Source organism: Magnolia sinica, chromosome 13, assembly GCF_029962835.1.
Source record: "Magnolia sinica isolate HGM2019 chromosome 13, MsV1, whole genome shotgun sequence".
In the NCBI taxonomy this organism is placed as follows: Eukaryota; Viridiplantae; Streptophyta; class Magnoliopsida; order Magnoliales; family Magnoliaceae; genus Magnolia; species Magnolia sinica.
In genome coordinates, this window is record NC_080585.1 from 67,236,591 (window position 1) to 67,259,766 (window position 23,176).

Here is a 23,176-nt window from a genome sequence, read left to right on the forward strand (position 1 = left end):
CACAAAGGCGAAGCCTCAAGGAGCCTTCATCTTCCCATCCCAATGGATCACGATGTCCATGACTCTCCCGCATTGGTCAAAAACACTAAATAAGTGATTCTCAAGCCAATCAGACGAAAATTTCTCAACATAGAGGTCGGATAGTCCTGCAATGATCAACCTTAAAGCTCCTTTTCGCTACGATTAGTACCAGACTTCTTCTTTGAAACCGCCATCCACCCATCCTCATTCTGCATGCCCGAAGAGAGAAGCTCATTTTCCTCGCTAACCTTCCCTTTGCCTTTTTGTCTTCCCAACCCACCCTTCGTCCCTCTCCCACCTTCACCACCTCTCCCTGGTCAAGATCTCAAGGATTCAATTCCAGAACTACCCAATGGAGGAAAAATCTCTGAGATCTGCATATTCCTCCTAGCAACTTTTTGTTGAGTCAAAAGTTCGTCACCACCTCTCTCTCTCTCTCTCTCTCTCTCTCTCTCTCTCTCTCTCTCTCGGTGCGACATACCTTTGGCTGTTGAGGTTTATCATTTTAAAAAGGAGAACCTAGTGGGATTATGTGGTACCATTTTGTAATTCCCAATGAGGTGGGGTGTGCATGGTTGGTCACTCACCACCCAACCTTTATATTCCCTCTTTGATGTGATTCAATAAATTCTTGTTGGCATTCAGAACAAAAAATGATGGTCAATTTTGCATCTTGAATCCTAATGGTGTTGGTGGTGCTCTAAGAGAGGAGTTATGCACAAGGAGCTGAACATCTCTCTAAACATCATCTAGGATTCAAAGAAAGCTAAGGATCTTCAATGCATCAATGCAAATCACTAATCATTTGAACATGATTATGTAAATAGAATACCAAGTTCAGCAAATAAAGAAACGGTCCATGGAGATTAGCCCGTATTGATGAAGAAGTTCTAGATATGTCTAGTTCCTCATATGTTTTAAATGTGTTTAAATTCAGTCATGGTATTCGCAAAGCTGATGATGTGGCGGATAGGCTTGCAAAAGAAGGGCCATTTAGACAATCATTACATATTAAGTATTCTGCCCTTGGAATACATTCACAAATGCAATAAATTTGTCATTTATTAAATTTATAATTTAAAAAAATAAAAATAAAAAAATCACCTTAAGGCCCATTTGGATTCATGGAAAGGAAAGGAAAGAAACAACATTCCCAAGAAACTCATTTTCCATTGTTTGTTAAGCCTTTCTTTGTGGGAATTTGTGGGAAACACTTTCTTTTTGGTAAATAAAAATTTATTTACCCACCTCCACCCCTAACAAAGGGATTTTCTCACGATAGAAGGAAATGGGTTTCTAAAGGGTTAAGCCCAAATGTGCCACAATCCATCTTCAATCACCTCACATGTACCCCATGTGTCAATGTGCCAAATAAGCCATTATCCATCTTCAGTTATGCCCCACGTCCACATCCATCGTCTCTTGCACCCCATGTGTGTAAAGCATACCATATGTGCTAATGTGCCATCTGTGATGCTAACACCATCTACCTTCTCTTGCGCACCACTTGTGGTAATGTCCCGCATGTACCACCATTCTTCTCCTGCACCCCACATGTGCCATCATCCATCTTCAATCACTCCAAAATATGCCACATATGCCAATGGTGCCAATGTGCATAAGTGTTGACATCTAGCTTCAAGACCCCACTTGGCATATGCGCCAATGCGCATCTTGTGCCACGTGCTACCATACAGCTTCGAGCACCTCACATGTGCCACATGTGAGACAATTCAGCTTCAAGAGCCCATGTATGCTGCACACGCCACAAGTGACACTATCCATCTTCAAGCATTCCACATGTGCCACAGGTACTAATCTGACAATGGTAACTGCCTAGAATTTTTTTCCCAAGCAAATTTATTGTTCTGTCAAACAACAAATTTGAAAATATATCCTAAATTTCTAGGATAATCTTATTGAAAAACAAACAATGATAACAATGTATCCTTTCCCATAGTTTCCTGGAAAAAGAATCACTATTTCCTTTCCTATGCTTTCCATGAATTGAAACAGGCCCTTAAAAATTGTAGCAGAAGAATTCTATAAGACGAGAATAAATCATTACAGTTGAATGACCTGCAACGAGCGAAAATTACCTTTCAACTGCTTATCAAAAGACTTTGACACTATGTCAATTCTCATATTTTCTGGTGTGAAGAAGCTTAAAACATGTTCTATCAATCTATCATCCCACACTTCGAAAGCATATTCCCCATAAATAATGTGTTCTTCTGAATATAAAAGCAAGTTCTCTGCAATAACAAATCATCATGAACAGTTAGCTCACAAAAAAAAAAAGCATATATTTAAAGGATCCATAAAATAAAACCGTAATTTCGAAACATGTTAAAGACAACCAACCTAAACAACAGTGTCATTTGACCATGTTTTCAACATTACAACAAAAATTATCTGCCTATTTCTGATATAACCAGTGCTTTGAGAGAGAACATCAAACAAGTTTAGAAAAAGCTACTACAAGCCCCAGTTGGCAGGACTTAGTAAGTACATTAAATGCACTTTGACAAGTCAGAAAATGGAACCCACAGTAAGCACCCTAGTGTTTTCTGCTTTTTCCGCCTCAAAATGTGATTGATATGAGAACAGGGAGGCCTAATCATCTCAATCACAATCTGATGGTGTCAGATTCGGGAACGGCAGAACAGGATTTGTGTAGCTGGCCCAAATTAGTTGGTATAGAGCTTAAATGATGATGGTGAATTCGATGTTGTCAGATTTGCAAATTGGGAAAACCTATCGTACCTTTTGTTGGACAAAGGGATGTAGACCCATTTCACTGTACCAATTGAGGAACCCCACATCCAAAGATGGGGAGGAAATTGAGTTGATTTTCCAGCAACAAGATTAAGAGTTGTGTACTTATCACTGTGTGTGTGTGTGTTGAGGGGGGGTTCCTACAACTAGGAGCAAGTCACAGTGCAAGAATCACGCCGATCGGTGATCCTAGCCCTTTGAATGGGGCCAATTCTTACAACCATCCATTGTTTACAAGCCATAAATCACAAGGTTAGAATCATCAAATCAAAGTACTTTAGAATCATACAAAATACAAAGTGGGATATATCCACTAGATGTTTCAAGATGATCATTGGACATATTTTGTTTCTCCAGTCAATCTTGACTGTCCATTTTCATGCTATTGAAAGCTTAGGATCACCTGATTGGCATTATTTGGCATCATGGCTTGCTCCTAGTTATATGAATAAATGAACAGTTTGGATCAACAATAGGTCACCTGTGTGCCATTTAAAAGGTTTGGGGACATTGCTAATGACCCAACGAAGGTGGGGACGTTAGCAAAACCCCATGCATGTGTGTGTGTGTGTGTGTGTGTTATATGACCCCAATTTTGCAAATTGTGCTTTTTATATATTTAGTCCTATTTATCAATATAAAAAAAATCAATTGATTGAACTAAACGCTAGGAGGTCAGGTCGTTCAATCCTCGAAGTAAATTTTAAATGGAAATATCCTTGAGAATGAGATGCGATAGGGTTATTCAAACAGGATTCGAGAGGTGATTCCTGGCACAAGTGCTAAAAAGACACGAGTGTCTGAGATATGGACCACTCATCAGGAAAGGCCCCCATGAATACGACATAAATCTAAAAACACGGCAGTCTTAGTGAGACATAACAGTATGAGAAATTTCGACAGTAAGAAAAAGATGACTTGTGGTGATGAGGACATCACTTAACGTACACAGTTGTGTACGTATCAGAGGAAGCGGGCCGCAATGATTTCCCTGTGGCTAGGTGAGTACCCGTGATCGTACTGAAGACCCCATGTGCATGTGCAAGCATTTAGAAAACCCCACACTAGGAAGATGCACATGGGTTGCTTTATGGAGTGATCCAGACCGTTGGATTGGAGAGACGTAACGATCGGGCCGTTGGATCACATGACTAGGTCATTGATCGTGGATCGTCCATACTAGTTTTTCATAGACTTTATCAGCTTATAGGATTTAGTTTTGTTTGTGTTATATTTGGACATCATTGTAAGTGTTTTTAGCTGATTTTATTCAGACTATGGCTATTTTCGTTAAAATTTATAAGACATGGTGATTATTGTAATTATTGAAACTTCTTGGAGCTATAAACGAGGGTAGGCGTGTGACTCTCTCTCCCATTGGATTTTGGTGAAAAAAATAAAAAACTTTGCTCTTTTCTTCTTCTTCTTCCATCTTCATGAGATTTGAAGATACTTCTATGTGATTTGGAAGGGAGATTGGTGTGAAGATAATCTTCATCAATAGATGTGCGAGGTCTCCATCTATCCCCACGTCATCACCCCTTCATTATCTATCAATGTATTTTCTTCAAAGTTCTTCAATTCTCCCATCCAAGATCTTCATATTCTTCGAAACCTAACTTTCCCATACCCATCAACAATCCAAATCCTAAAAGACCTAAATCCATATAACTTAGACACACGTGTGACCGTACAGCCACATGTGTGAACCCTACGGGTTGGTCATATAGCCACACCTTGGCCCTTTTGGTTTCTCATCGCCCTAGAATTAAAACCATCTTCTTTATTGTCCCAAACCTTATCCTAAACCTAGAAATCCCTAACTTTCCTATTTTCCCAAACTATCAAACCCTAACTTCTCCCATTCTTCAATTCACCCAAAATCCTTACACCCCTTCTACCCAAAACCCTAATTCCCATATCCTAACCTCTAAACCCTTTAAATCCTTTAGCCCCTTCATCCAATTTGATCCCATAAACCCTAAATCCTATATTTACCCAATTTCTATGACCGTAATTTTACCCAAAGTAGTATTAGGTCTTTTACTTTGAAATAGGCTTTACCCTATGCTAATTGGATGCCCCTACATCCATTAGATCCTAGTTTCCTTTATTTAATGATCTTGTGCTACAATGCTTTATGTTCGTTTGTTGATTACCTTAATTTTGCTACTTGATCTCACATAATACTTGGTTCATACATTGGTCCTGCAATAAATTTGGTATCAGAGACAGAGATTTAGCATAGGATTTTTGTGTTGCATCTAGGTTAGAGCCACATCTAAGGTTTCCTTTTAGAGTTTTCTTGTGTATGCCCACTCGTTCAGGATGTGGTTTTGGTTTATAACCCATAATGAATCTAGAGCAGATTCCCGAGGCCCTTAATGCTATCAATAATCGTCTAACGACCATTGAAGTGCACAATAGAACAACTACCGCTCAATTAACCGCGACCAATGCGAGCGTCGATCAACTTGAGGCCTCTTTACAGGCAAACCCCGACATTGGGGAAGATGTTCAATCTCAGGCTGGAGATCAAGTTGATAGGCAAGAGCGTGGTCATGGTCATGGCCAAGGCGTTGGCCGTGGTCGAGCAGAAGTGCTGCCACCACGTGAGAAACATTGTGACCAACATGATCCAGATGCACAGGTCATGAAAAGTGTGAAAGTTGAGGGCCCCAGTTTTGATGGCCGCTTAAGACCCCAAAGCATTCCTTGATTGGTTGGTAGACATGGACCACTATTTTGAGTGATTTGAAATGTCTGATGCCCATCAAGTAAGATTTTCCAAGATGAATTTGGTGGGCCAAGCTAAACTTTTTTGGACCAACATGGAGAGTAAAATTGAAAGGGAAGGAGAACCCCTAGTTGCGCACTGGGCCGAGATGAAAGTAAGTTCTTAAAGAAAAGTATCTCCCTCTTTCTTATTGCCAGAAGCTCCTAAACTAATGGCAGGCTTTGCGCCAGCGATCCATGACCGTGCTAGATTACATCGCTAGGTTCAAGTACATGATGCGATGTGACATTGAGGACCCGATGATTACATTGTCTAGATTCAAGATGGGCCTCCGATTTAAGATCCAAGGAGAACTTTACTCTCGCGATATTGGCACATTGGAGCACATGTACCAAGTGGCGCGAGACATTGAACACTGCCTCAAGGCACCAGTTGATAGGCGTTATGACTCTCGGGATCCAAGTATCAAGACTTACTCTCAAGGGGCTAAGCCTAACATGGGGAGTCAGTCTAGACCCCAAATTGGGTCCCAGTCCAACCTTAGAGATGTCAAAAGAAAAGGGATAGCAAGTGTTAGCTCTAGGGGAGGTGAGCAAACGCAATGCATCAATTGCCATGGAGTTGGTCACTTTGTGCATCAATGTCCCTTGAAAGATAGGAACAAAGCCCCGGTGATTAGCGATGGTGAGGAAGAAGGAGATGAACAGGGCGATTTTGAAGAAGTTATCAACCCAACATCAACGATACTAGTGATGAGGAAGTAGAAGAAGAGACCACCACTTGCAGTAGTCAGGTGCGCCTTGACCAATGTTAAGGAGAATGATGATTAGCGTTAGACTACGATATTTTACACCTATGCAAAATGTGGAGAGAAGAATTGCAAGGTAATTGTCGATAGTGGTAGTTGTACCAATGTGGTCTCCATTAGCACTTTGTCCCGTTTGGGTTTGAAGCCTGAACCGCACTTTCAGCCCTATAAAGTGTCATGGGTGGATGCATCTTCCATGCCTGTTACCCAGTGATGTCCCGTACCCGTTAATTTTGGATCATATTCAGATTCGTTGTGTTGCGACGTCTTACCTATGGATGTTGGACACATCATTTTGGGACGACCTTGGCTATTTGACCGCGATTTGACGATATACGACCACTCAAATATATGTTTATTCATGCATCAAGCCAAAAAGATATCTCTAGTTCTTCTCTCACCAAAAAGCAATGCAGAGAAGAAAAATGAGGGGAAGTCAGGTAACCTAAGGGAAACAAGGAAATCCCAACCTACGTCTCTCCAAGTTATCAACGTTAAGGAGTTCAAGAGAGAGACTACAATGAATTTGATGGTGTACGCCTTAGTGGTGAGAGAAGTTATGCCCGAGGTTAGTGTAGAAGGACCCCCTGAGGTGAAGCCGATTATGGATGAGTTTCACGATGTATTTCCAGAAGAGTTACCAAATGAGTTTTCACCCATGAAGGACATCCAGCATGTCATTGATCTTGTCCCTGGGTCGACTCTACCAAACCTTCCTCATTATCGAATGAACGCCAAGGAGCATGCAGAGTTGAAGAGGCAAGTAGATGAACTCCTCAGAAAGGGTTTCATTCAGGAGAGTTTGAGTCTATGTGTCATGCCAGGGCTTCTAACGCCCAAGAAAGATGACATGTGGCGCATGTGTGTGGACAGTAGAGCCATCAACAAAATCATGATCAAGTACAGGGTTCCCATACCGCGTCTTGATGATATGTTAGACATGATGACGGGGCCACAATCTTGTCGAAGATTGACCTCAAGAGTGGGTATCACCAAATACGTATACACCCAAGAGATGAGTGGAAGAAGGCCTTGAAGACGAAGGATGGGCTATACGAGTGACTAATCATGTCCTTTGGTTTGACTAACGCCCCCGAGCACATTTATGAGAGCGATAACCTAGGCGTTGAGACCCTTTTATGGGTAAGTTCCTTGTGGTGTATTTTGATGGCATTCTTATCTATAACACCTCAAAGGAACAACATCCTCACCATCTGAGGCAAGTTTGCGAGGTCCTCAGAAAGGAAAAGATGTACGCCGACCTTAAGAAGTGCACGTTTATGTCAAACAGTGTTATCTTCTTAGGGTTCATCGTATCATCTGACGGCATAAGGACGGACCCCGAGAAAGTCTGGGCCATAGTTGAGTAGCTTGAACTGCACAATATTCACGAAGTGCAAAGCTTTCATGGCTTAGCAACTTTTTATAAGCGGTTCATCAGAGGATTTAGCTCCATTGTGGCTCTCATCACAGATTGCATTAAGAAAGGGGAGTTTGTATGGACTAAAGTTGCCTCTAAATCATTTAAAGAGATTAAGGCAAGATGAGTGAAGCCCCTGTCATGCGCCTTCCAGACTTTTCTAAAGTCTCTGAGGTCGCATGTGATGCATTTGGGGTAGGTATAGGTGGCGTGCTTAGTCAAGAGTGGCGCCCCGCGATGCAGGACATGAAATTTAAATATGATATGCAAGATTTCAGGCTTAAGATCATACTAATTTAGAAACAATCACAGAAATTTCATATCCCACATAAGATCAAGCATTCAACAAGGGAAATCTACAAAGGTCCAAGCCTACACATGTTAGGGCTGGATCAATTAAAAATTATAGACCAAACAATGCTCAAAGAAGAGTAGATTCATCCACACATGGAAAGGATTATTCCTCAATCCAACGGATTCACATGTTTCAATTCGGGAAAACCTAAGGTTGCAAAAGTGGAGTAGAACTTGGGATTTAGGATTATCTAGGGTTAGGGTTAGGGAAATAAGGTGAGAGAGGAGTGAAATAGAGGAGAGAGACAAACCCGAGGTGTTCCACACGTGGGGACAGCGGTTGGGTCCAGACGCACGTGCGTGGGATCCTGCCCGCACATGTGGGGCCCACGAACCCAAAAAAGGCAAGCTTGGGTTTGGTCGGCCAGGGGTGGGCCACCCACACACCAAATTTTAGGCTAATCTGACGTCCAGTCTGTGCGTGGTGCTCCGTCGAAGTTTCAGCTCTCCTGAAGGACCTGATTCTGCAAATCTGCTGTAGAGGAAGGATTGGCTGCTAAAGGGGGTGAATTTGAAGCGTGGATGGCTGTGGGAGATGATGAATATTGATGGTAGGAGATGGGGGCAATTTGGAATGGGTGTGGCATCGCACCACGGTAGTTAGCCCCAATGTTCGAAATATCGATACTATCCGCTGATATATCGGCCGATATTATCGGTATCGTAGCCCAGCGATACGAAATCCTTCTGAAGATACTAAAAAATTGAAAAAAATTACAGAATACTTTGTATCGATCGATATATCGCATAATATCGCCAAATATCGTTCAATATCGCTTAATATCGTCCTAACTATCATGCGATATCAACGATACTATCATTTTATCGAGATTTTATTTGTTTTTTCAATAAATTTGGTGTAAAAACAACAGCTAGGCTAATATAGCCAACTCCGGGATTTTGGGACAACATCATTATCTTAAAAAAAAATATGAAAAAAAAAAGAGAAAAAATAAAAACTTTCAACAAGTAGATTTTGTACCTGTAGAGGAGATCCCTGATCGAAGGTCCGTTTGATGGGTCATTCGAATCGAAGCATTAGGTTAGCGCAAACAAAATCTCTGATTTGGGAGGCGAAATCCGTCAAAATTTAGAGAAATCGGGAAATCAGGAGAGATTTGGGTGAAATCCGACCAATCCTCCGTGAAATCCGGAGAATTCCTCGGCAAAATCTGAAAAAATCAGAGATTTGGGAGAGAGTTTAGGGTTCTAGCATTCCGGAACCTTCTCTGCTTCGAAAAAAAAGGCCTCGAGCCCCTTTTACGGGAAGCAGATGGGCTGGTGTACCACACACCACAGACTTGGATGGTGTGTTAACATCACCAAGTTCTGTGGGTCCCACCATGAGGTATATGTTATATCCAAACCGTTAGTCCATTTAGAGTACTCGTCGTAAGTCTTGAGTCGAAAAATAAGACAAATCCAAGGATCAAGTGGACCACACTGAAAAGGCAGCAGGAGATTGAACGTCTACCATTGAAACCCTTTTGGGGGTCACAAAAGCTTTGGATCAATATGCTATTTGTTTTTCCTCTTCATCCAGGTCTTTGTGACCTCGTGAACAAATTGGATGGAAAATAAACGTCATGGTGGGCCCTGCAAATATTTTAATAGTAAGAATCATTGTCTCATTGCTATTTGTGGTGTGGTCCACTTGAGCTTTGCGTATGACTCATTTTTGGGCTCATGATCTAAAATAATCTCTCCAAATGAATGAACGATGTGGATATAACAAATACATTATTGTGGGGCCCATGTAACTTTGATCTCCTTTAACTGTTTGTACAACCCGAGCTCGCTTGAGCGTCAACACTCATCTTTGCACGACACGTACCCACACTGGTCAGGTCGCTGGTGCGTGGTATACCAGCCAATCCACACCATTGCATCCATTTTCAGGGATCATTTTAAGGCATGAGCCCAAAAAAATGAGACAAATGTAAAGTTCAAGTGTACCACACCACAGGAAACCGTGATGGCAATAATATCCACTAATAAGCTTCTTATAGTCCACCGTAAGGTTTATTTGTCATCCAATCCATTCATAACGTTTGACAAACCTGGATGGTAAAGCATAAATATTAACGTGATCCAAAAATTTTGTAGCCCTAAAAAATTTAATATTTAGATCAAGACCATCCAACCAGTTGATAATTTAACATAGGGTTGGATGAAAGGAAAAAAAAAAAAAAAAACAAATGTCAGCTTGATCCAAAAAATTGTGGCCCACAAATTTTTTAATGGTCAATAACCACTATTTCATGTGGAGTCGTCCACATCTACCTAAAATTTGTATTTGCCTCATTTTTTAAGCCGACCCCTAAAATCAAGTTGCAAAACAAATGGACGATGAGGAATATGTCGTGCATGCATCCAGGTGGGACCTATTTTTTATTACAGTAGCATCAATTGATTAAAGCCTTTTGTGGCTCCAAGAAGTTTTGGACAATAGCATCAATTCCAACTATTTTCACTTGCGTAGTCCATATAAGTTTGAATGAAGGGAAAAAACAATTATCAGCTTGATCCAAAACTTTTGTGGCCCACTAATGGTCAATCACCATTGTTTCTTATGGTATGGTCCCCCTGATTATTGGATCTGCTTCATTTTTTGGATAATGTCTTAAAATAATATGGAAAAACGAATGGCCGGGTTGGATATTGAATACACATATCATTGATAGGTATGTTTTCTAATTTCACTATATCTTTTGCTTTTGAATGCATTGGTTATGTTTTCATATATATCTTTATACACTTATAAATGTTATGCATCATATTTGAATATATTTACCTTAGTTCAATTAGATAACGCATAACTTAGGACCTTAGACAAAGGAAATTTATTATCTGCACTTCTTTTTTAAGATTTTATGATTTAAAAGTGTGAATTAAGGACTTTTTAAATAATCCCTGAAGTTTCATAAAAAAAAATTCAACCATTTTGCCAATGTTTCCCCATGTTTCCCAAAAAGTGAGATAAATTATGCGATACAAACGATATATCCCGTGCGATAACCAATACGTATCTGTATCCCAAGGTTGCGATACATTGCGCGATACCGATATTTCGAACACTGGTTAGCCCTTTGAAGAAGGGAGGGTTTCGCACCCAATCTGATTTCCTCAACTCAGAGAATTAGAGAATGAGGAAAACGCTGAATTTTATTCATAATCTTCAATAAGAAAAAACCTACAAGGGGTTGCCTATTTATAAGAAAACTCTATACCCCAAAAGCCGTGCCATGTGCGCACACTATTACTTAGAGATGAAGTAACAAAAATAACAACTAATCAAAACAATCTAAACCATTCATAACGTTCCTAATAATGATAATAAGCAAAACTCAAAGTCCTAGATCATCTAGGGTAGTGGACCACGATCCAATGGTGGGATCCACATGATGATCGGGTCCACTCCAAGGAACCATAGCACAGCCCTCTAACTAGGAGGCCCTTCATGGATGTCGTCATTGATCCAGATCGATGGTGGGGCTCTCTTCCTCCTTGTGTATGTGCGTAGGGGGTGCCTGCATGTGCGCGAGATGTCCCCATCACCCCGTTGCTTATTTTAGTGAGAAGTTGAATGAGGCAAAGCAACGGTATTCCACCTATGGCAAAGAATTGTATGCGGTTATCCAATCCTTGCGCCATTGGCGGCATTACTTATTACCTCAAGAATGTCTTGTTCTCTGACCATGAGGCTTTACATTATCTCAGTTCCCATAAGAAACTAAACCCTAAGCATTCCAAATGGGTCCAATTTCTTCAGGAATATTCTTTCATTCTGAAACATAAGGTTAGAGTCGAAAACAAATGTGTTGATGCCCTTAATCATTATGTGGTGCTACTCCAAAGTATGAGAGTGAAAGTGACTGGGTTTGATCAACTGAGAGAAGAGTATCCTACTTACCCAGACTTTAGAGATTTGTACGCGTCATTACGAGATGGTCAGTCGACCAACAGCTGCAGGTTTGTCATCATCGATGAGTTTCTATTTAAATGTGACAGACTTTGTGTTCCCCGTACCTCCCTCCGTGATTTCCTAGTTTAGGAACTTCATGCAAGAGGGGTAGCCGGTCATTTGGGGAGAGACAAGACCATTGCCCTTGTGGAGGATAGTTTTTATTAGCCAAGTCTCAAGCAAAATGTAGCCAAGATAGTTGGGCACTGCAGGGCTTATCAACTGGCGAAGCAAAGGAAGAAAAATACAGGATTGTATACGCCTTTGCTAGTACCCCATGCTTCATAGCGGGACATTAGTATGGATTTCGTGTTGGGCTTACCGAAAACTATCAAGAAACACAATTTGGTATTTATGGTTGTGGATCGTTTTTCCAAAATGGCCCATTTCATTCCATGCTCGAAAAATTCAGATGCCTCCAATGTGGCTAAGCCTTTTCTGGGTGACGTATTGCATTTACGTGGTCTACCTAAGACCATAGTGTTTGATCGTGATATATATTGTATGAGCTATTTTTGAAAGACATTATGGCACATTATGAGGACAAGGCTTCAATTTTCATCTATCTATCACCCTCAAATAGACGGTCAAACTAAAGTTGTCAGTAGTAGTCTTGGAAATTTGCTTAGAAGCCTTGTGGGTGATCATGTCCGAACTTGGAATACCGTTTTGCCTATAGCTGAATTAGCATATAACAATTCCATTAATAGGTCCATAGGCATGAGTCCATTTGAGGTTGTGCGTGGCTACAAACCTAGGAAACTTGTATATCTCATACCTATGTTTGTGTCCCGTAGGCCACCTAAGTCGACACATAAGTTTTGCACGTCACATACATGAGTTGCTTGGTGAGATCAGGATGCCAATTAATGCAAGTAATAAAAATAATAAAGCGTTTGTTGATTCTCATCGCGGATTTCATGAATTCCAAGTATTAGATTATGTCATGGTTCGTATGAGGCCTGAATGGTTCCCACATGGGGCCGTTAAAAAGTTACAAGCGCATAGTGCAGGACCATACAAAGTATTGTAGAAACTGGGTCCTAATGCGTATGTAGTAGACCTTCCACCTACCATGGGAATTAGCTCTACTTTTAATGTGGAAGATCTAGTACAATACAAGGGTCCTACTACTTCGCCATTTAATCCATCCACAGACCCTCCCATAGACCATGACCTAATCCCAAATCCATGGCCCCTACCTGACCAATCATCCAAGCCTATACCACCTTTACCCTCCTTGCCAGCTCGAAGTGAACAAATTGAAGACATATTGGATGCATAAGCAGTTTCCACTTGTCATGGGGAATTTCAGAAATTCCTTGTCAAGTGGAAGCACAGGCCGATTTCATACAGTAGTAGGATTACAGAGGACGAGCTACAGCATTTGGATCCAGATATTTTGGAGCGCTACAAGAGTTTTAGTCCACCAAAGGCGAACTATTCTCAGCCGAGGAGAGTTAATAAGGACATGACTTCACATACCCCTTTGCGTACGTATTAGAGGAGGAGGCGGGCCGCACCAATTTCCCTGTGGCTAGGCAAGTAACAGTGATCGTACTGAAGACCCTATGTGCATGTGCAAGCATCTATAAGACCCCACACTAGAAAGATGCACATGTGTTGCTTTATAGAGTGTTCCACACCGTTGTATTGGAGGGACGTGACGATCAGGCTGTTGGATCACATGATCAGGCCATTAATCGTGGATCGTCCACACTAGTTTTTCTTAGACTTTATTAGCATATAAGATTTAGTTTTGTTTATATTATGTGTGGACATCATTGTGAGTGTTTTTAGTTGATTTTATTTACACTAGGACTACTTTCGTGAAAATGCACAAGACAGGCTGATTATTGTAATTATTGAAACTTCTTGGAGCTATAAAAGAAGGTGGGCATGTGACACTCTCTCCCATTGGATTTTAGTGAAAAAAAAAAAGGCTTTGCTCCTTTCTTCTTCTTCTTCCATCTCCATGAGATTTGAAGATACTTCCATGTGATTTGGAATGGAGATTGGTATGAGGCTAATCTTCATCAACGAAAGTGCGAGGTCTCGATCTATCCCCCCATCATCACCCATTCATTATCCATCAAGGTATTTTCTTCAAAGTTCTTCGATTCTTCCATCCCAGATCTTCATATTCTTCGAAACCTAACTTTCTCATACCCATCAACAATCCAGATCCTAAAAGACCTAAACCCATACATCCTGGCCACACGTGTGATCGTACGGCAAGACATGTGAACCCTGCGGGTTGGTCGTACAGCCACACCTTGGCCCTTTTGGTCTCTCATCGCCCTACAATTAAAACCATCTTCTCTATTGTCCCAAAACCTACCCTAAACCTAGAAATCTCTAACCATCCTATTTTCCCAAATTACCAAACCCTAACTTCTCCCATTCTTCAATTCACCCAAAATCCTGACATCCCTTCTACCCAAAACCCTAATTCCCATATCCTAACCTCTAAACCCTTTAGCCCCTTCATCCAATTTGATCCCATAAACCCTAAATCATATATTTCCCCAATTTCTCTAACCCTAATTTTACCCTAAGTAGTATTAGGTCTCTTACTTTGAAATAGGCTTTACCCTATGCTAATTGGATGTCCCTACATCCATTAGATCCTAGTTTCCTTTATTTAATGATCTTGTGTTATGATGTTGGTAACCTAGGCTAGGATTATGCATAATATTCTTATGGTTTACTTGGTATCAGTGATCATAATGGCAGGCTTTATGTTCTTTTGTTGATTACCTTAATTTTGCTACTTGATCTCACATAATACTTGGTTCATGCATTGGTCCTACATCAAGTCGTCTATATTTAAGATACACATTTGCCCCACCAGTGTAGTGGACCACAATCTTTGAGGCAGGGCATATTAATACTGGCCTCCACTTGATGACTAGACCATATCTTAGGTGCGTGACGAAGTAACATAACGTAAGTCGCTTCTTCAATCTCTCCTCGTGTGCATAGTGTCATAGCATTTCTTGACATGCATTCCCAGAAGGCCTTCAATCCAACAAATGGACTCAAGTTTTTATTAGGTAGCCTCCGGAAGTAATCCCCAACTTGACTTTAGGTTGAATGTGAGGAGACTTCATTTCAACTGACCAAGCATTTTAGCCAGTACACGTTCAAAACCACAACCGTCCATATCCAACAATCACATGTAGCCTGCCTGATAAGCAGACCAGCTTATTTTTTTGGGCCAGCTCATCTACACAGTGAAGCAGACCTAATGCACGGCTAGGATGTCCCACACCTGCACTAGAAGATATGGCTGCATTCAAAAAGGTACATGGCTGCTTAGCAAACCATTCAGATACTCAAAACTGTGAATCATATGGAGTGATTGACCCCACTTCTATCAGAAGCTTAAATAACAATTTGCTATTTCACTGACCTTAAGAACTATCTACTCACAAACCGATATAAGAATTTATATATATATATATATATATTCAGAGGAACAACTCCAAGATGACTATGCAATAGAACTCACAGGCTGTGGCCTGTGAGTTCTATTGCATAGTCATCTTGGAGTTGTTCCTCTGAAAATATATTCCATATTCCCAGTATCTTGGAACTCCTTGAATATCCAGACTATCAGCCATCTTGATGCAAAAACTTATGGTACAATTCAATGACACCTATGAACTGTCTACTCACCAACCAATTCACTGAGTAAAGTGATTGACCCACTTTTAACAGAAATTTTCATAACAATCTGCCAATTCACTGACCCTAAGAACTGTCTATTCACCCACTAATTTAGGAATACAAAAAATAAATAAATAATAAGAACCTGCAAGTTCTGCTGCATAATCATCTTGGGGCTGTTCTTCTGCAAATCTAAATTCCATATTCCCAATATCTTGGAGTTCCTTAAATATCCAGGCTTGTGGACCAGCTTGACGTAATAATTTAAGATACTGATAAATAACCCCAATAACCTCGTGAACCTGCCAAGGTGTCAAGTCAGAAAGAAGCAGTTAGGAAAGTAATCGATCATGAGAAATTTATACATTAGAGCTCAATTGAGGCAAAACATACATAATAAGAAATAGGGCACAACTGGTCCTAGTTGGAGCTTATACAGGCCCATCCATTGACCCAAGGACCTGAGTTCAAGCTGAGGCCAGCCTGCAAGAAATGTCTCAGGTTGGGTCAGTCAAATGGGTTAGCCCAGTAGTATTACATATATTGTACGAACTCAAGCTCAGGCTCCTCCCAACTAGTTAATGGGCTACAAAAGTCAGCTGGGCCCTAGGCTACATTTGAGCTAGCCTAAGGGCCATTTGGATGGGAGTAAACAGTTAACGGAGGTAAATGGAGGGAATTGGTATTTGAGGTATGTTTGGATGAAAGTAATTGCATGGAAATGAAATGAAATGGCAGTAAATGAGCCTGTAAATGAAATTCTTTCTGTGAGAGAGGATTTGGAAGTTAATGGGGGGAAAATGCGTTTTTGAGTTCCCTTGGAGAGTCACATGAGTAAACAAAGGTGCCTTGCGCACATGTCTGCCATACACGTGGCATGTTGATGATACTCCAAAACAAACCAATTATTGGCTACATCACTAAAATCACACCAATAGAATGATCCAAACTATCCAAAGGTTGGCCATCTAAATGGACGGTTAAAAAATATTGGCAAGTTGCTTGTTTGTGATCCTTAAGTTTGTGGCCCACCTAAGGGTTGAAATTTCCTCATTTTCAGCAAAAGTATATATTTCAATGGGCTTTTTAGAATAATTCTGTTAAATGTCACATACGTACACTAATTTGGGATATTAAAGCTGATTTGGGATATCACATATGTTCCTACTTGCTGTGAATATATTGAAAAATTCCAACGCACTCAAATTCCTTCCATTTACTCCTATCCAAACAGAATATTTGGATTTCAAATGCATTCATTTACTCCAATCCAAACGCAATTGCATAAGCTATTTACTTTGAATTCATTTACCTCCAATTACATTTCCCATTTACCTCCGTTTACAAGCTCCCAAATGAGCCCTAATGCAGATGCAACCCTACTGAGTTCAAATATGCCTGTAGATAGCAATTGGACTAGAGAGGAACTGTAAAGCCCTCAGCGAAAGCAAATGTAGAGCTTGCTAACGAATAGGATTACATCTCTAGGCCTATGGTTACCCATACTGCTGACCTGATGTGGACCCATTGAAGATTTGAGATGAACCAAATTTCTATCATATTGGAAGATCTAACCTTCTGACATTCAAAGAAAAAAAAATTTGAAAGAAAGTTTTTTTTCTCGACATTCAAAGAAAGTGTTAAGTAACAGAAAAGAGGACAACAATCAAATTTCCACAAAAATGAATTAAGAAAAAAGAAACAAAATAGAAGATATATTTATGGGCCTGTTTGAATACAAACATAAAAATGGATTTGAATCTTTTGTTGCAGACAACCCTGAAAAGGGGGGCCACCTGAGAATCACTTCCATCATTTCACAAAAATAATCCCTTCAAACTCAATATATTTCATTTTGGCCCTCGCCAAAATAAAATGGATCAAGATCGCAGGCTTCTTTCACCAAAATGATAGCAGAAAGGCTGACATCAAGTCCTTGTCATTGTTGTCATGTGCGACCGCATATGCACATATCCATATGCAAATCGCATATGCGATCTGGCACATATGCGATCGCATATGTTGCATATGCGATGTATGCGATTGCATGCAACATATGTGATCGCATATTGGCCAAAGGTTGGCACATTATTTTATTTTTTATTTTGTCTATAAAAAGGCTTCCAAACCTCCCCCATTTGCAATATTCTTACTCCAAAACTCTTTTACTCTATTCTTCTCTTACATTTCTTAATTCGAAGTGGTCTTAATCTCTCTCTCTCTCTCTCTCTCTCTCTCTCTCTCTCTCTCTCTCTCTCTCTCTCTCTCTCTTATATTTCCTACTTCCAAGTGGTCTCTTTCTCTCTCTCCCCCCTACATTCCCTCTCTTGGAAGTTGAAAGATCAAGATTCAAGCACTTGTTATTTAATTCATTCTTTAATTGATTTTATTTCTCTTAAATATATTTTAAATATGTAAAATTAGTTATTTATTAACTTAGGAAAGTAGGAAAGTTACCCTTAATTTCTTCTTTTTTTTTACAATTTTTTTGAATTTTCCATATTTTTCGATTTTTAAAAATTTTTCAAAAAAAACAAAAAAATATGCAGTCGCATATGCAATTGTGCGATCGCATATGCGCATAGGCATATGCAATCGCACATGATCACATATGCAATTCGACAACATTGGTCCTTGTCACTTGTTAGTTCCTTACGGATACAAGATATTATTCAAAAGCATGAGAAATATGGAAACAGGCCTTAAAAGAAGGATGGACTCATACATGCAACAATAAGGTTTGAAGTAATCAGCATCTAAGCACATGAGAAACCCACTTACAAATGGACCTACAAGTATACTGAGACATGATATTAAACATGAACTAAGTAGAAACAGTGCACTTTAGATAGCTACAGGAAGATGAGTAAGTACATTTTTTAAGCCAGATTCTGTGAGGTATATGGACATGGCAAAGATGTAAACTAGAGAAGATCGATGCATTCCTTCATCACCAACACCAGCAGACAACGAGGTTGCCCATCCTTTAGCTTTGAGAAAGAAATGCAAGCTTCCCTTTCCCTCTGAAAATCAAAACTTCACTTAATTAGTCTGATATCCATTCTCTATTTTAGTCAATTGACCAATCATTCTAAAACTAAGGAACAAAAATTCCATTTTGGATTGTTAGAAGGAAATAGGAATCTGTAAAATAGGCAATGATTGTTGTATTTTGATCAAAATGAACATAAATGGTAAAATCACCAAATAGAAAATTCAAATTTTACAAAACAAAACGCTAGTTTCAACAAGCATTTTAAAGGGACCACTTCTTATAGCATGACATCAAAATAGGAAATGATATATGTATTTTGATCAAAAGAGAAACAGTGGAGAAAACATCGACCAGAAAATCAAAATTTACAATACAAAAAACCCCACTGGCATATGGAAAGAATCATTTCTTATAGCGTGACGTTTTTGACCACATAAACTAATCACTGGACTCCTTCAATTACTTTAGGCAGCCGTTAGTGGAATAATGAGTCATACGCTGAAGGGCTGTTTGGATGCTCATAAAGTTGTGTACTGCATATGCCCGCTTGCGCATACAATGCAAATCATGCAATGTCAGATGACTTGTAATTTACACTATTTGCCAAGCACCTGGAACAAGGAGGGGTGAAGCATGTGGTAGCTTAAGATGGCTGGTGACACACATGGCATTATGGCACATGTACACACTGATTGACACATGTGAAACATTGGGAGCTTGAAGATTGATGGTGGCACATGTGGCATGTGTACATGTGGGTGCTTAAAAATGCATGGTCACAAATGTAGTATATTTGACACATGCATGGAACATTATGTTCCTACATGCACCGTATAAGGCTCTCAGCATGTATAGTCTATTATTCAACCTTCTAGAAAAGGATAAGACTATCCTTGCTTAACAGTCATATTTTTTAGTACATGATGTACTCATTTTTCCCCATGGCGTATATAAAAAGGAGCTTGACACAACTTTCAAAAAGAGCTTGACAAACCACATATACGCTGTCCACACAGGACAGCTTGTACAATACATGATATTGTCAGCATCCAAACATCCCCTTGGAGCCATTACTTTAAGATACCAAATATAAATGATTGCATGCAAAGAAGCCTAGAACTAGGAAAAGGCTCAAAACGAGGAAAGAATGAATACAATATCATTTTTGAAGTAGCTTCATTGGATGAAAAGAAGCACAAAAGGAATAAACAAATGTAGCACATAGGGAACCCATGGCAATCACATGGCATCACGTGTGGTATATTAAACCAATTTATAAGGGTGGATTTGGAAATTCCAGAAACTGCAAGCAGATAGGATAATTAGCAGAATAGATGGTCATCCATTCTGCTATGCATTTGGATTGGTCTAGATTTCAGGAAACAAATTATGCAGGACCCTGTTCTGCCTTTCCAGCCCCAAGATCTGGAATGTTTCAGGTGAACCTAACATGTAATTAATATTGATTGTGATTGGAAAAACATCCAACCCTCCAGAGAAATTCAGGACATCCAATTATGGCCTAAAGAATTAAACCTGATATCCATATCCCATTTTTTTAAACCATTCATTGCTATAAAAGAACAGTAGTAAAATTTGAAATCATCAGGAAATATTTCAAGGCCATAAGATAACTTACCATGACCCAAAATATGTGCTAAGTAGTCTTCTGGCTTCTTAAGATATTCTTTATTCAGACACGGCAATGTCCATGTCAAATTTAGTATATTCACATCTTTAACTGCTTCCATCCTGTAAATTTTTCCAGATTTCCAAATAGGTTCAACCTTTTGAGAAATCGTGTTTACGCAATGACCTTCTTTGACATCGCTGAACAGCTCCAACACCCAATCTTCTAGGACATCTAGAGACTCTGCAGGATCAAAGGATACCAAACATAAATTAACTAATAGCATGTATGCCAAGGTCACGAGAATAGTCTTTAAGTTCACATTTTCATCACAAATAATACCAACACATAAATGATACTCGATAAATGAATCAGATTTTATTGTCTGACGCAGCATTCATACAGCACAGACCTTCATTGGACCGACCACGCCACTATATCTCCTCCACCAATGACCGTAGCATCTTATTAGTAGCTTGCAAACAGCAGTTAACAGCTTATGGGTTATATATTTAATGTGCTCAACTCAAATAGGATAAGTAGGTTTTTGGGATACACATCCACAATGGGCCCAAAAGCAAGCCCCATATATTCAGTTTGCTGAGATGAACAAATTTCTTGATCATGCATTGTACATTTCCACTATCAGATGATCCTAGACATCTGACAAGTGGCCTTTAAGAAAAAGAAGGTTATAGCCACTACGGGCACAATCAGACAGGAAAATCTGATGCGGACATGGGGAGACTTGTATGGTATTCCATCCACAATGAACAAATCAAAAAAAAAGGTTGGCATCATTAAAAAAAGGAAGTAGCCATATGTACATTTCATTATGCAAAAGAAATTGCTCAACTAAGCATTGCATACTTTCTATATAATGCCACCATAGGCCCAACACACACCACCTGACGATCTGCTCAAATATGCAGAAAACTCTTACACTGCTCAAATAGATTTCCAAGGGAAAAAAAAAGAGCGTGACAATCTTTTTCTACTTCTTCTTTTCTTTCTTTCTTTTTTGTTTTTTTTTTATTATTATTATTTTTTTGTGCATTGGCATATAATAGAAAAATAAACATCATGAATATGGTAGCACAAAAACCGTACCTCCCCCAATCACTGCTAGTTTCATTATTCCACCATGGTAATTTTCTCCATACAACTGCAAAATTTGTTCACGCAAATTAATCCCTCTTTCCATAGCATCACTCAGGCTCTTCTTATTCCCTACCATACAAGTACAGAAACAAATTAATCATCATGTGATGGGGGGTATGCAAAATCTCATATGAAACAAACATTCCAGCAGAATGGATGGTTATCTGTTCCGACGTGCATCTGGAGAGGGCAGAGTGGGGAGGAAAAACAACTGGAACTGCAATGATGGTATATGGTTTTCCCACCTTTTTGGCCCCAAAACAAGATCAGTTACATTTCAGGCAAGCCTGAAATAAGAAATGGCCACCACTCCACCTTTCCATGCACATCAAACTAACAAATCAAGAGAGAAACATTGGATGCAGGAATACCCCAGAAGAATCTGTTAAAGGGGTGGCCCGGGGCAGATGTGTGACATTGAAGTTGTTGAAGGCGACAAGCATCATTTTGCAGAACCTGATTGAATTCTACATTTGATTTTGATCACAAAAGAGAAGAGCATGAAACATTCAACCAATATCTCATGAGTAAAACGGTCTAAGCTCGTAATAAAGGAAGAAAAGAATAATAACACCGGATGATTCAAATGAACTAGTTAAATACCTGAATCTACAGCTAATATCTCCCGTTCCATTGCTTCAGCTTTAATTAATGGTGAAACAAAGAATTGAGAAAATCTGTGGAAACCAATGAATCAAAACATTTGCAACTTTATAAGAATGTTTCACGTGCACCATCTCTATGACCAGCTTGGGTAATTTCATAAGTTTGAATTTCAAAAAGAATTAGATATTTGACATAAAGGTGCCAATTAGCCAGGTTCAGACACTTGTTGGGTCAATGCCTATCTATTAGTTGGACCCAAAGTTCAGGCCCAGGCCCCACCTGTTTACTAATTGGGCCTGATATGCACATGCTGGCCAGGCCCATGACAGCCGTAAAAAGGCCTCCACTCAGGCTTGGTCCAGGCATCACTAGAAAATATTGTCAATTAAGGGCCCGAGCCCTGTCTCATTTAGTTGAGAAGAGCCGGAAATGCAGGGGGAGGCCCGACCCACAAACCCAAATATCAGGGACAAGCCAGGCTTGAAACCAAGACACAACAACCAAGCCAATTGCAGCCCTGATTCAGCAGCCAAAGTAGATCCAAACAAGCAAGGAACTACAACCACAGAACATCAGTGAATTAAATATATGGATGCAGTAAGACTCCTAGAATAAGAACTAGATGATGTACCCATCATACTTACCTTTTCAAGGCCCCCTTGAGAAATTCCCGATTAACTTCAAAATGGTAGCAGGTGTACTCTGTTTCCGTGTATGCATTTGAAGAACCCCCGTGCTTGGACAAGTAACTATCATACTAGAAAACAAAAGAGTAAAATTGAGCGGCTATGGGGAAACCCATCATTCATAGCCAGTACATTACTTAGTCCAAAGCCTCACTCCTCACGGATTAATGTAAATCACCCATGGCTTTCTAGACAAGTATTACATAAGATGAATTTAATATATACAATGATGTATTCACTCAAATGCTCATGGCAGAATTTTCAAAACAAAATGTAAACAAAGAAACAATCAAGATAATATTAAGAGAATGCAGAATTTAAAACACATGATGAGAAATGTCCTA

At 39.7% G+C, this 23,176-nt stretch overlaps 1 protein-coding gene across 3 annotated transcripts in view; it reads right to left on the reverse strand.

Annotated features, from left to right (window-relative positions):
- Positions 1-23,176, reverse strand: part of LOC131223832 (nardilysin-like) — a 108,943-nt gene that overhangs the window by 51,500 nt on the left and 34,267 nt on the right. For 2 of the 3 annotated variants that reach the window (XM_058219349.1, XM_058219351.1), the window contains 8 exons: positions 22,791-22,903; positions 22,144-22,217; positions 21,912-22,007; positions 21,490-21,609; positions 20,389-20,622; positions 18,629-18,777; positions 15,900-16,056; positions 2,121-2,276 (listed from right to left, as the gene is read on the reverse strand). In XM_058219349.1, the coding sequence (XP_058075332.1) occupies positions 2,121-2,276; positions 15,900-16,056; positions 18,629-18,777; positions 20,389-20,622; positions 21,490-21,609; positions 21,912-22,007; positions 22,144-22,217; positions 22,791-22,903 (1,099 nt within the window). The remainder of the gene's footprint in view (positions 1-2,120; positions 2,277-15,899; positions 16,057-18,628; positions 18,778-20,388; positions 20,623-21,489; positions 21,610-21,911; positions 22,008-22,143; positions 22,218-22,790; positions 22,904-23,176) is intronic. The other variant, XM_058219350.1, reaches the window with a different exon arrangement.